We start from the raw sequence: 15,785 nt of genomic DNA, 5'->3' as shown, positions 1-15,785 counted from the left end.
AGGATTTAAGAATCAGCTACAGCAATACACTATTCCACTAGCCATAGATGTGGGAATGTATAACATACATTCAAATATGGCACTTACATAAATCCTAGAGATACATCTTACCTATATAGCATGATGTTACAAGATTCATAAAAAATAGAATAAAATTGTAGATAAGAACTCATCATACATTCAAGCCCATCAAAGAGTGGAAGTAGTATTACGATACTTTCACCTACTGAAAATTTGTAGGACAGACTGCAAAGATGTAGGCAGCTACAGTTCCCAATCACCCTTTCTGCAACTGCCACTGATTAATACTTCTCAAATTCAGGCTCTGTATCTTTTCCCTTTGTTTCTCCATAACACATATCATGAAAATAGAAATAAGAGTGTGAAAAGATGACTGGTTCAGACAAGTTTCTGCAATATGCATGTTGAAGCATATTCTATTTATCAGTATTCCTAATGAACTGCTTTATCTATGTACTGCCTGAGCTAATCAAGGGTGATGCTGGAAGAGACTGGCTTATCTCAGCACTGAGGAATGCCAAAGTTGCCACCATGGACAAATTCTGAGATGACACATTTGCAAGATTTCTCTTAACTCTCCACAGTCCACCATTTCCGAAATCTGGAATCATCCTAGGCAAGGAGAGGTAACCATAACCAGCAATTCTGAAATTTCAGTGAATACTGAAGTGATGGAGGAAACTTTTACCACAGACCTTCAGAGGCAAGGTACCTATGAGCTACTGCCTCCCTAGTGGTCATCTGTTGAGCACATTTCTAATCACTGCGTTGTCCAGACATGCTGTTGCAGTAGCTCCAATTATTTGGATGTTTAGGTGAGCATCACATGCTGTCTTATTCTGATTGCAAAGTTAAGCCCTAATAAGAAATGCCTGTCTAGTTCAAAGGATGTATTTCTGTCTCAGTATATAACAAATGGTACTTGTGTCAACACACAATGATTATACAGCCCCTGCATTTCAGCTGACTTAATACCTACTGAAACCTGTTGCCCTTTTGAGGTAAAACATATTTTTCTATTATGGCACATGTTAAATACATACACTTACACTACAAAAACAAACAAACAAACAAAAAAGTGCCCCAAACACATAGGCTGAGATATTTGACTACAACTTATTCATATTAATCCTTGCTTGGAGTGGGATGCTGTTGTTCTATGGAAAGTTGCACTATATTAATCATGAAGTCATCTCAATATACAATCTATAATATATCTAAGTACACTGAATTGGTATGATTTCCTGTATAAACCTTCAATTAAATATACTTGCCTAACAATGTCACCTTACATGTTTGTCAGAGATTGGTAAAAAATATATATATGTATGTATCCAAGTCTCCCAATGCACAGGATTCAGTGATTAACTTTTGAACTCTGCTGCCAGGCTTTAACTTCAAACATTGGTTCTTACACTGAATTTAGAGGATTATTTTCTCATTATGAGGGAGAACAGAGTTCTGGAAAACTTCTTGACGTGCACCCAAAATGCAAGAGAAATAACTCCAACATGACCCACATTACAGCACCCAGTTTAGGGTAACACGCTGGGTTACTTGCAAACTGTAAAGAAAAAGTTAAGGAAGAAACCTCACAGACTCATACAGCCAAACATCAAACTGTCAAAGAGTTGGCTCCAGCTCATCTGTTATCTTCTTCACAATGCTACATGGTTTATGCTAAGTCACAATTCTAAGCCACAAAGTTAGTTGGAAATAAATTCCTACATTTAGGAAATACTTGACTGGCTACAGCATCCCCAAGTTCTTATAATCCCTCTTTATCTTTGCACATTACTGAGCATTGTAGAGAATATACTGTATATTGCAGTCAATATACTAGCTGCAGTATGGCTTCCTATAAGAAGGACAACATTTAATTGGCTTTGATACTTTTTCTTGTCCAGTACGTGTTTCTCTGTGTGTGCACACGTGTGTATGCATGCACATTTTCTACTCTTTTGTACGATGCACTTCACTGACATATTTAGAAGTCACTCATAGTATTTGCTTACCATATCTTAGAAAGTCAAAGTAGAGGATTATGTTGTATTTACAAACAGGTTGGCACTTACAGAATAAATTACTGATTCCTATTTTTAATTATTTTCCTTCTTTATTCTCTTCCTTTTCACCCCAGGGCATCCAGAATTCAGGCAGAATAGTAAAATCTTGTGCCTGCTTCCATTATGCTACATAAACATGAGTAAATAGGATTCCAGCTGGTACACTCTTTCCCAATGGTTTGCTTGTTGCTGAGTGCCTTCCACTGCAGTTCATGTTTGATGCTCAGGAACTGTTAGTCAAGGGAAAGCAAAGGCTGCATGTTTTCTTCTTCATTCTTATCCATGCGTTTTAGCACCCCAGGATCCACCACTGACTGAGACCTGCAGAAGGGCAACATGCTTATTTGACATTTCTAGATGAAAACAAATGAAGATAAATCTCAGCTTTCTTTTGCTTTTCCTTTCTGCCAGGGCTTAAAAACAATGATGCTGTTACACTGAGCATCCAATCAACACAAATGGTCAGAAAATACCCTTAAAGAGTGGATACATGCCTTTAAAGAGCTCTGAGTTGGTTTGTGGAAATAGGGGCAAAAAGTGCAATAAAGAGATCCTCCTTTATTCAGTGAAGGAGCAAGTAAAGCATGTCCTTAGCACATAACAAAGAGCAAACTAAGCTGTCTTTTGTACTGATGTAAGCATTGACCCCCTCTACCAGAAAGCAGTTGTCCGGTAAAGAAGGTATAATTCAGCCACCCAGCTGGCAAACGGCATGCAACAATTAGTGGCATGTATTAGCTAGAGGTGTATTTGTTCCTTTTGCAAACAGCACTTAATGCAACAGAGCATGCTCCTAAGCCAACCCTGGGGAAGCCTGCCATAGCCAGCAGGATTTCTGGAGCAGTGGACACATCTGTCAAACTCGCTTGTCAGCTCAGTTAAACACAGCAGAAAAGGATGGCAAAAGGACAAATTCAGTGATGATTGTAAATCTTTTCCAGATTCTCTGATTCAGCACAGAAGCATGACACTGGTATGGATACCATGCAACGGCCATTTGTGAGGGAGAAAGAAGCCCCAGCCTCCAGCAAAATAAAACATTCTGTTGGAAACAAAGCCTGAAGTGGTAAGAATGAGTCTCACATCATGTCACAAGATTGTCAAAAAACAGACATTTCTAGGGTACAGTAAAAGAAATATTTGATAGATGTTTCCTTTAAAGTGTGATGAATCTACTGCTAGAGATATAAATTTCTCTTCCTTCCTGCAAAGAGGACTTATATGGCTAGAATGTGTGTGCATCTCAACAATATAGGCACAAATTTTTGATCAGAAGAAACATTACAAGTTTGCCCACCTTAAAAACTACAGCACAGAGAAAAATCTTGATCAATTTAAGATAAAAACATACTATCATTATCCCACTCTAGAACGATCCCCTGAAGCCAATGAATGAGTCTGCTTGCAGGAGTTGATTTGTTTTTTTTTCAAAAACTATAAGGAAAACATTTAAAAAAACAAACAAGGAAAAACATCTGAATCAAACTTCATGTGAATTCTTGAAATTCAAGGATATTTTCAAACAGTAATTATGCTCTTACCAGTGCTACAATTGAGAAAATCAACTTTGAAAATCTGATGGCCTCTCTTGTGATAAACACAATTAAAAATTTTTAATTAATACTGTACAATAACCGTCATCTAGAATGTTAGTCAGCTCAACAGGCAAAAAGTTAAACCAGTGAAATGAAAAAGCTTTTTTTAAATCAAAGCTGATTAAAAATTACTGGTGGGAAACTGTACTGGAAGATCCAGTTCACCAAGATAAAAAATGCTGTGGGAGCATACTAATTTCATAGAATTCCCAATTGAATTTAAGTACTAATAGCAGACTGAGCCTTCTTAGGCTGCCAATATCTGAGAAACTGAAGTTTCCATTTCTCATCTGTGGAATTAAAGGAGAGATGAAAAGTAGGCAAACCGGGACTCACATTCCCAGAGAGGCAGTAACGACCATAAATTCTCAGGGCCTCCAAGCTTCCCAATTCCAAGACAGATGTGAAAATGAAACTGCACAAATCCTAACATATGGTTTGCAAGCTCAGGAGAACAAATTCCTTGTAGAAGAAGAAGAAATAGCTTTCATTTTATTTAAATCAAAGTTTATTGTCTTCCAATTCAGCAGCAATTCCTGAACAAAGTCACATAAAAGGGAAAGTATTTATGTAAATCCGTAACATCTTTTATTTCTGTCTCCCAAACAACTTTACAGACATTGCTGAATATATTCTCACAAGTCACAACAAGACAGAGCTATAATGCAAAGTCCCATTGCAGAGGCAAGGAACCAAAGCTATACAAAGATAATTTGCAAACTTGGTCAACTCAGACAATCTGCCCTGTGGAGTTAGATGCGCAGATCCTTGTGACCCCATCTGAATGCCTCAGCCATGAGAACCATGGGTGTACATGGCCACAAACTAAATACAATTACTGAGACAGCTGCAGCAGTGTCATGTTGTGAAGGTGTTCTCATAAGAGATTTACACTATTTGGTGGGGTTAATTTCTCCTTATCTCCACCAATCTACCCACGATCAGCCTTTTTTTCAAGGAGAGGTCATCCAATTTATGTTCAAGTTCAAGCAGGTCTTAAGGAACTTCAGTGGTTCACGTAAGGGGAAAAATGAATAACAAAGAAATGAACTCTTAGCATGATCTTGGTTTATGAATGATAATGTTTCAAAGCAATAAGTTAATTCCAGACTGCCAAACCAAATTAAACAAGGTAACTGTTGGCAATTTGTTACCCTTGTGAAATTTTGCCTATGAACTCAAGCACTTTCACTGACCTACCTCATGTTTTCAGATGTCCTGTTTCTGCAGTAACATACCACACTTAATGTGGTTCTAAGCAGAGAGAAGTATAATCTGTCCGATATCCAATTCAAGTTAAATTTAATTTTAAACTTCATAGTGCTTATCTCTTTCTACCTATCTTAACTTCTTTATTTCTATTTTTAAAATGTTTGTGCAGCTAATACTACAAAATTGTGGGATTTTGTCCAGAATTTTGCTACCATTCCCTCCTACTTGGTACTATCACAGTAAGCCTACTTAGTACCTTTTATATCCAGCAGCTGGGAAGGAGGATTTCAGCAGGTACTGCAGATATGCTAACTGAAAATGAATATAATGATGGTGAGGAAATTTCAGCTGGATTTAACACAGATCCAATTTTCAACATCCTTATTTTCTGCAATAGGTTTCCTACTGCGTCAGCTAGCCTAGATTGAAAGAATATCTGACAGTAAACTGCAGATCAATTAGAAGTATATAATGAAGTATAAGTCGGCTTGAAAGACTTTTCAGCACCAGTTAAATGAGAAGAAAGTAGGTATGCTTTCTCCCCTTAAATAAAGAAAAAAGAATCTGTCTATCTGCTGCTTTTCCAAAGTATTTCTTCAGAGTAGTCTGGGAAATTCTGCTTCAGAGAGTCTTGTCAAAGAATTGCTCATAGGTCCTTCTTGCATTCTTGGATGAGGCAACTTCCTCTCATGGTTTAATTGCATCACTAAGAATTCCGTATTTCAGCTCCTACATTCCACCCATCTTTCCAAGTAAACTTCTCTACTGTTTCATAATTCTTGCTACAAATAATTCTACGTACGTATAATTGTTACATAATTCTAAGTACAAATTGTATATAAATATGCCACTCATTTTCATGCTCTCCCCTTGCTACTCTTTCCCTGTCCTATTTTCTCAAACAATTGTGGTAGTTGCATCTTTTTCATATGCATTCACAATCTTTTTTAACTTTACTTATCCTAGTTCATTCCCAGCCAGGCTCTGAACATTTCCCACTTTCAATGTATTTTAGATTTCTGATATAAAATCTTTTGTTATTTTGTTGTTTTTCTTTGTGTGTGTGTATGTGTTTGTTTTTATTTCTATGGCAATTTTCTCCGCCCCATTTCCTAAAAAATATATCTCTTTCAAGCTACGCTGTCTTAACAAGTCTTTAAGATATACTCCAGACAACATCATTTTCCTGGCTGACAAGTCTCAAAATATTTTCTCCTGTTTGACTTGCTTCCAAATTCTCTCTTCTTTCTGCACCAAATGCCAAGTTCTGAAAATGAATTCTCAAGTTAGCATATTCCAACTTAATTTGAAAGAGTTTATGTAGATTCTCTGTCCCATATGTTCACTGCTAGGCTTAACCAGTATGAATTGGTCAGCCTCTTCTGCCTAGCAACTAGTGATAGGACAAGAGGCAAAAATTAATGCTGTGGATTATAGCCAAGAGTCTTCTTAAGGAAAAAAAAGTCCTTATACCTAATAAGCTGAGGAAACTACCAACAGGTTCATAAACAAGGAACATAGAAGTTCCATACAAACACAATGAAGAATTTCTTTACTATGAGAGTGAACTGGAACAGGCTGCCCAGAGAGGTTGTGGAGTCTCCTCTGGAGATAATAAAGACCTATCTGGATAAATACTTGTGTGACCTTCTATAAGGATCTTGTTTTAGCAGGGGAATGGACTCAATGCTCACTTATAGGTCCCTTCCAACCCCTACAATTCTGTGATTCTATGATTTTGTGAGAAGGCAAATGTTAACCTCATGGCAATATGAGGTTAACATATTAGTATCTTTAACCCACCTCTTCATGGACTTAGGAGAGAGGTCCTTTTCTATATCTTTTGCTGGAGCATTGTAGGAGTCCGCATTGCATTCACTGTCATCATCATACTCATGGTCTAGCAGTGTTCTTGCCCATGTTCCCATGTCATATGGGGGCAACATTCCTCCAAACTCTGAAGGCAGGATCTCAGGATGTATCAGCTGATGTAGACTGTTGAGGTTATTACCATGAAGGAATATCTGTATTTATATAAAAAGATAAAAACAAAACAGTATCACAAAAATCATCAAAGCCCAAATTACATCATTATTATGACAGAATATTGTACAGTTCCAATTTTATGCCTATGTTGGGCTAACACAATAGCCAACAAGGCACACATTACTTCTACCTTCAGTACAGTCAGACAATGTTCATACACCTACAAAGCAATTAAAGCATTAATGTCTGCAGGACAAGCAATGTAAGGATTGTATGAACTAATGCTGACTAACAAGACAGACAGAAGTCAAGACAGACAGACTGCTTATCTTTTGTAATTTGTTTCTCCTAATCCTGAGAAATAAATTAAGTACATAAATTAAGCACATAATTCAGTAAATAAAATTAGCATTCATTATATACATTAAGGAATATATTGACTTCCAAGCATCCACCCTTGAGTTCTATGAAAAGAAAATTAAAAAGACAAACAAGAATATAATGAAGAAAATTTCTTCCTTCTGTTTGTACATGGCAAGCAACAAAGCAAGTAATAACAGTAAAATACTTTCAGTGACAACAAGGGAATTCTGATAGACTATTTGATATTGTCAATCAGTATTTTTATTGTCTGATTTATTTTCAGATATGCTTTACATTTACATATACATAGTGTATGTATGTATACAATATGCACATATACCTACACTGACATTTATACTTCTGTTTATATTTAACCTCATTGTTTCTCCTCAGAAATCTGCAACAGGTGATCACTGAGTACTAAAAATGGAGGATCTCTGGATTTGGATAGCCTTCTCCCACTTTGGAGGATCTGTAGACCTTCCATTGAGAGGATATGCCTTCTCTTGAGTGTGGCTTCACAAATAGCTCAAAGAAGATTTCTAGAGTAGCAAAAAGGCCAGGATTCATTTCTTGCACCAGGAGCAAGTGCTACAGCACAGTTTACATCCACAGAGTTAAATTCCCTTTATCTCCAGAACAGAACTCATCAACACTATTTACTAATCCTTGAATTGTTCCAAGGCAATGTCTAAGAGAGTACTAACTGGCACTGGCCAGTGCCATGCCAGAGAGTGCCTGTACAATTAAACAGTAGGAATGGCAGTGCCCAGTCCTCTTTTAATTGACTTGTGCAGAAGCAGCCAAGTAAGCAAGGGAAGTTATTGCCTCATACCGCTGCCTCTTGCTCTCCATGGGGAAGACAGAGTGTGCATGCACATGGAGTGCCACCAGTTTTTATCCTACTTCACCTTGCAATAACTTCTCTAGGGAGCTATACCTTGATTTATCATATGTTAGATTCAAAAGGCAGACAGACAAAAAAAAAAAAAAAAGCAAATATATGCTTGTCTCATATTTTAGCCCACTTGGTTGTGGGACATCTCTGTACCTCAACTGGAAAACTGATGCTGTAATGGGAATGAGAAAAGAAACAGTCATAAATTTTTTCATCTTCCAGTCAGCTGCATAGACAGAAAGTTTAATGTAAACATGCAAATACAGTATTTCCTTCTCAGAAAGGAGTTATTTTTGAGTGATAGAACAAATATTAATAGCAAAATCAATTTATTTTATGGTCATTTTCAAACTGGATGTTTCACTATTTTAGCAGTTGCTTTATATATGCTGAGTACTACATTTATCTCAATGCAATTATCAGTTGCAAATCTACCAGACCTCTCAAAAACTGCAAAAATAATTCAGGAAATACATGAAAGATAAATAATGAGATCTTCATACACTTCTGAAGATAATTCTGTGGGATTTTTTTTTTTCTCACAATAATTTGTTCTCTTTCCTATTGAAAAACAAACGTTATTAACTGCAATATTTAACTATCTGACTAATGGAAGAACTGACTAAGAATTAACAAAAACTGCTGTAAAAAGTTTGCATTTGGACAAGTGAAGAGCCACTGATGTCATCTATCTGGACTTCAGTAAGGCTTATGACACTTTGTATCCCACAACATCCTTCTCTCCATATTGTTAAGATATGGATTTGATGGGTAGACTGTTCAGCGAACAGAGAACTGGCTGCAAGATCAAATTCAGAGAGTGGTAGTCAGTGGCTCGGTGTCTGGATGGAGATCAGTGACGAGTGGTGTCCTACAGGTGTCAGTGCTGAGACTGATACTCTTTAATATCTTCATCAATTACATCAACAGGGAGATCAATTGCACCCTCAGCAAGTTTTTGATGATACCAAACTGTGAGGTGCAGTCAACACTCCAGAGCTACAGGATGCCATTCAGAGGGCCCTACGCAGGCTTGAGCAGTGAGCCCAGGCTGGCAAATCCAAATCCAAATGCAAGGTCTTGCACTCGGGTCGAGGCAACCCCCACACCAATACAAACTGGGCGATTAAAGGATTGAGCGCAGCCCTGATGAAAAAGACCTTGGGGTGCTGGTGGATGGGAAGCTGAACATGAGCCAGAAATGTGCCCTCACAGCTCAGAAAGCCAACCATATTCTGGGCTGCATCAAAAAAAAGCGTGGCCAGCAGGTCAAGGCAGGTGATCCTGCCCCTCTACTCTCTGTGCTGGTGAGACTCACCTGGAGTACCATGTCCAGATGTGGAGTCCTCAGTATATGAGAGACACAGACCTGTTGGAGCACGCATCCAGAGGAGTACCACAAAAACGATCCAAGGGATGGAACACCTCTCCTACGAGGACAGGCTGAAAGAGCTGGAGCCACCAGCCACTGACTCAGATGTCTCAATAAATACTTAGATACCTGATTATTGCACTGCCTTGTCACTTATTTTTAATCTTGTAACAAACCCAGGAGGTGTACTGCACTGCCTGGTTGTAGACAGATGGTCCTTGGCTTAGATAGGCCTCAAACATATCTGGCACTGTATTGTTCTACGTTGAAGCTGTAGTCAGTTGAGCGCAACTGAATCCTGCAGAATGAGTTTTCATTTGCATATTTATAACAAATATTACATAAAAGCCTTTGTAATCTATAGTTCAAAATCTGTGAATACAGAGGCCTCTAAAGCATAATATCAGTAAAAAACAGGTAAACACCAAAGAACACTGTAGCCTTGTAGACTCTGCAGATAAAAAAACAGAGCTCCTTAGAGACCTGATCCTGTAAGTGAACAAGCAAAAATTATCATCATGCTCTTTGTAATGATTTTGTATGGAATGCTATGTTTTGCTGGATGACAAATTTCCTGTTACAGAAATAATATCATTCTATGTGCTACCAAGCTGTAACTTAATTGCACTGATGCAAATGCTGCAAATTAATCAGCGTCTGAGAGACTGCTTGTGCTTCTGCAGACACATGCACACATATTTCCTTTCACTGGCTTTAACTCAAGTGACTATTTTCAAGCTACTGTGCATGTTGTATTTTAGTTTATACTAGTGTCAAAGAAATCACTAGGAAAGGACTTGGTATTCAATGTGTCTATCATAAGAGAAAGACACAAATCATTCCCAAATTTTATTGCCACAACTTTCTTATAGAAATTGCAATGCTGACAATACCATTACATAATCCAGAAGGAATCATATGCTTGTATGCAAAAATACATTTAAAAACACTGTTTACAAGGTCCTTGAAGGATGTCTGTAAAACAGCTAAAGAAGGTTTCTACAATGCAATTGCAATTAAAAACTTTCCACCAATAACAATCTATTTATATTACAATACATCTGCTGACTACAATTACCAGATAATGGAAAATGAAAAAAAAGAATACCCTTTTTCGTGTCTTCTCCTTTAAAAAGGGCCGTATAACTGTGTAGAGGGCATGAATATACCATGGTTGATTGACAAAATGTATTCCTCCAAAGCGAGCTGGAAAACTGTCCTGTACATGAGAAAAAAAAATAGTAGATGCAATGTTAACTCCTAACAGAAGTAGCACACACATATATCAAATATGTTTTTAAAAATACTGAATGTTTTTATTTTTATAGCTTAAATGAAAAGAAATATTTTTCAAAAAAAAAAAAGTGTCCTTTCAGTGTGCGTCAATCTTCTATACCAAGGAGCAACACATCCAAGGAGCAGACTGGTTGAGAACTGTGATGAAACAGCAATGACATTCAAAAAACAAGAACGGACAGTCTTTCTAACCTCCAGAAATGCTCTGAACACACATCACTTGTCCATATTTTATCAATGCAATATTTTCTCCTTCCCACTTCTTTGAAATTTTATTCATTTTATTTACTTATCACTACCAGTGTCACTAAAGAGCACTGGAAATGTCCCTCTGATTTCCACTACTATTAAAAATCTCTCCAATATTATTCAAATTTCACAAAACTGAAAATACATTAGACCATAATTTTTCTCATGTTGGCAGAAGCCTTCTGGGAACTTAAATGTATGGATAGAATATCTGTATTGAAGAAATGACATTTTTTTCTTATAGAAAAACACAAAGGGTAGATAACTCCCTAGTAAAGTTTCTGATTTGCATTTTCAGTTTCTAAGTGAAGAGACTATGCCAAAGGATTTGGCAGTCTGAAGAGGACAGACACTCTGTCCTGAAATACTATTCCCAAACTCATCATGTGTCCTGATTTTCTCTTTGTCTGATTGATCATATACTCAAACAGTGCAATAAGCTGCTGCTGCTTCCCATATTGCCTAGACTTACAGGCATCAGACTTGACGAAAGCCCCTTTTTTGTTTCCCCAGGTTATGTCAGAACCTTTATCGTGTTAGGTATACAAATTTACTAAATGAATGGCCTCCTTTTGTACCTTTATTCAACATGTGGTCCATATCCCAGGCAATCATGATAGTCACTTATATCAAAACCATATTTTCTTACAGCAGCAGCAATTCCTATCTCTTGCTTGACAATATAGGTACAGACAAGGACATGTTTGCCAGCTACATCTCCCACTCTTGTGTGGCTGCAATAATGCAGATTCAGGCCAGTGTCAGAGGGATCAGAACCTCAGAATGAGGCAATCAAATATTTTGTCAGGACCATCTGTTTAAATATACTTCTTTTTTTTTTTTTCCCCCTGGAGACAAGACAGCAGGCCATATACAAGTATCCACCAGTCTAGATATAACTCACAAAGCACCATTTGAAGCATATTGATTTAAGGTCATAGAGCACTGTAAAAAAAAAAAAAAAAAAAAAAAAAAAAAGACAAGAAGAAGTCATAAGCTGTATCAACCAAGCAAGAGTTCTCAAATAAGGAAAGCAGGAAGGAAACCTTTAGTGAAATGTCGCCAGACAGTAACATACTTTGAAAAAGTGTATGTGCCAAGAAATTTCCATATTCTGCTAGAGTTAACAGAACTGCTGCAAAAAAGAAGACTGAAGAGGCCATTTGCTTCTCTGAACAGTACCATTCAGATACTGGTAGGCACTCCTAACCAAGGCAGTCTTATCCACTCAGAAGCAACACGACATGATGCAAAATGATGACATGATGTAATCAGAATAAAGATTTAATTGTCTTGCACATATGCATATGTGTTATATAGAACTGACAAATGCTGACACACATGTGCAAACTTGTTTTTCAGAATCTCAACCTATGTGATTAATACAGTATCTCCTTTTCCCTTACTCTCTGTCACCCTTTTTCTGCGTGCCACTTACCTTGTAATTCCAACATCTGTGTGGATTCAAGGAAGAAATACTTTCATCAAGAAGACAATACCTTAAAAATATTCTGCAGGGAGGTTGACAGCTTAAACAGACACCACTAACATCTAGATGGCCACAGATGGCCAATGTGATTAACAGCCTATTTTGAAGATTTTCTTCAGAAATATTTGATTAACAAAATCCTTGAAATAAAACAATCCTACTGGAAGATTGTGCTACTTGCTAAATGCCCATTTCCTGCCAACACTAAATGTCAGACAGGATGGTTGATAATCTGACATGTAATTCACCCTGTTCAATATCATAAATCCCCAAGCACCATTTTGAGAGCACAACCTCTGATATATGAAAGGTAGTAAATTTTGTCCCTATCACAGGAACCCAATGAATCCAGTGGGAAGGATAAATCATTGGATGACACCTTAACCTTTTGTTGCAGGAGATACCATTCATCTATGGAAGGTTGCGTGTATTCGGTTTATCCAGCAAGGAAGTGCAATGCAGCAGGCTGCAAACACAAAAGAACACTCACTATATATGCAGAAGATATATTTTGCCATCTAAATGTCTTTGAAGATATCTTCAGAATTAACTGGAATGGTAACTATATTAAGACTTGCAAAGATCAAACACTTCTTATAATCTAACACAGAATACAACAAAATAAACAAGACATCCCTAACAGTAATGTCTTCCTGCATAATTATTATAAGGTTTTTAAATTAGTACAAGTGCCCCCAGAATTACACACACAACACTATGGAATGCTTATTCTTTACTGCTTAAAAAATGCCTCCCACAGAAACTGACAATTTTTGAATGAGAAGATCTCAATAGGCTACGCATGAATGCACACTGAGCAGAGCCAACAGCAATTGTATTCTATTGTGTACTCAAAATGGATTCCCTGACAATTTGGTTATTTATGAAGATATTACATTTCTAAGAGATAAATGGAGTATGTTTAGAAATTACTACTTTGACACTTCACGATTTTCCTGCATCTTGGAATCCATTTACATAGACAATTGTGAATGTCTGCAATGATCCTCCAATAGGATATGCCATTTGACATTACAAGAAGCTCACCTTGGTGTTTTTCAGCAATTCTAAAGGCAGTTTCCAAACCTGACTGAAGTTCTTGGATATTTAACATTTTATGTGACTACATCCATGCACAATTTCAGTTCTAAGTGGGTACCCAAAAAATTTACGCCCATAATGAGAATGGGTGACTTGGTCAAAATATTCTGCATTATCAACAGTGCCAAGAGTAGAATTCAAAATCTTCTGAATACAGATTTAAAAAAAAAAAAACAAAACAAAACAAAACAAAGAAAAACAAAACAAACAAACAAACAAAAAAAAAAAAACAGCCTCATCAGCACATAAGACAAAAAACAAAACAAAAGAAAAGAAAAAAACAACAGCTGCTGGAGAAAGAGGCATCAGAAGGTTGTCTGGCTCTTCTCAAATCTATCTGACTAGTGCACTGGGATTTGCCAGACAGATGGCCATTCTACACAAACAGCAGGTAAGAATTTTCTCCAAATCACTGACTCTTGTGTGTTGTGTTTTGTTTTGGTTTTACATAATGAAGTCACAGGTAAGGTGGTAGTCATGACTGCCTCTCTAGACATTCTGTATTTCTACAGAAAAGCCTGTAAGCCATGAATCATACAAATCTTTAGCAAAAGATATCCCATGCCAGAAATGGAGGTTAGCCACAAAGTAAGCCATGCATTTTACTAGAAAAGTAATAAATCAGATGGGAAATTACCAAACCCCTGAAAAGGTCTAATTATATATGCAAAATGTAAGGATTTTAGCATTCACAATAAGCTATAACCTGTAAGCAGAAAACAACATAAAGATACTCCAGATATCTTGTGATGTGGCCATTCCACCAACACAGGCAAACAGGAATTTAGAATTAAGGCCTGTGTTTCTTGTGATACAAGGCACATAAATGACAATTAAGAGTGTGCTGCCAAGGAAGAAATGCAGCCTTACTCTACAGTGCCGTTTGATTACCATTGCATGGCACTAACTGACCTCTCCTCTAATGCCTCCAGGTCAGTCAAGGCCTGACACACTCTACTTTACTGGATTTCCAAACAGCAGAGTTTTACTCACACACAGCAGTTTTTTCTCTTCCTCTCACAGTTCGAAAGATCTGTCTCACTTCACTTTCTTCCCAAGGAGTTAGCTGCTCTTACAACTCATAGCACATGCTGAGAGGCCAGGTTTCCTCTTGCTTCACACCACATCCCACCCTGTGCTAGGCTCAACCATGATCTGAAGAAATTACCTTGGATTACCTGGCCTTCTCTGAAGAAACTGAAGGCCTGAAGAAATATCTGTAGCACACGTAATAACACCAAAACCAGTATACAATATTATCAGTACTTAAGAGAGGAAAGTGCCCAAATTCCAACTGAGTATGAGAGTCTTCTTCGTGGTGTGAGCATTGTTATCGTACTAAGATAACTAAGATAATAAAAAATATAAAAAATAAATGAGCTTTTTAAAATCATAATATTGTCATCTCCACATAAAATTTGTCATTCAAATATCCTGTCTACTTTTAGTTCCTCCAGATGAAATCAGTACTGAGTTAATCTTTGTTTTTACAGCTGTTAAAAGAGTTCCAGTCATACTCTGAAAGCCCAGAGATGCACTTACAGCCCAGCCACATCTTGGCTGCATGAGCACATTGCCTACCACTTTGTCCAGACATACCTTACCATGCACAAACACTGCGCTTAGGCACATATGCTCAAGATTCTATTCTGAGAGTTTGTTGTCCTTGTGGTGACAGCAAGTGAAGCTGTTTTTTTGTGGACAGTCTCGATACATCCTTCAATGGACTGTCTAGACAATTAAAACAAACAAACAAAAAAAAAGCTTTACTTAAGGCTATGTTTGAGTACTGTGCTGAACTTAAGGCTGTGTTTGAGTGCTGTGCTGAATTCAGGTCATAGCATCCACAGTCAACCAGAGGCTACAGGGTCAAGACTGTGAAAATTGTATATTCATAATAAAAATCACAAGTTCAAAGATGGCATATTGAATTATTAATATCTTAAAAGTCACTTAAGAAAAGTTAAAAAAAAAAAAAAAGAAAAGAAAAATTCAGATCTCCTCCAGTTATTCAAAAAAATCAAGCACTGCAGAGAAAAAAAGTCATTATAATGAGCCCAAACAGTATTTTCATAATGGAAAGCTCCATGAGAAAAATACTGAAACATTCTGTAAGATGAAAGATGCAGCATGACTA

The 15,785-nt window shown here is 37.2% G+C and overlaps 1 protein-coding gene across 1 annotated transcript in view; it reads right to left on the bottom strand.

The window, feature by feature from the left end:
- Positions 1 to 2,117: 2,117 nt before the first annotated feature.
- The window catches only part of CLVS2 (clavesin 2), a 48,015-nt gene continuing 34,347 nt past the window's right edge, over positions 2,118 to 15,785 (bottom strand). The window contains exons 3-5 of the mRNA XM_042893363.1: positions 10,622 to 10,732; positions 6,698 to 6,918; positions 2,118 to 2,408 (exon numbers count right to left, since the gene is read on the bottom strand). Coding sequence (XP_042749297.1) covers positions 2,321 to 2,408; positions 6,698 to 6,918; positions 10,622 to 10,732 — 420 coding nt within the window. The 3' untranslated portion in view covers positions 2,118 to 2,320. The remainder of the gene's footprint in view (positions 2,409 to 6,697; positions 6,919 to 10,621; positions 10,733 to 15,785) is intronic.

This window comes from Lagopus leucura, unplaced genomic scaffold (genome assembly GCF_019238085.1).
Source record: "Lagopus leucura isolate 7727_CA_CO unplaced genomic scaffold, USGS_WTPT01 Super-Scaffold_73, whole genome shotgun sequence".
Classification (NCBI taxonomy): Eukaryota; Metazoa; Chordata; class Aves; order Galliformes; family Phasianidae; genus Lagopus; species Lagopus leucura.
This window is presented reverse-complemented; position numbering and strand designations above follow the sequence as displayed.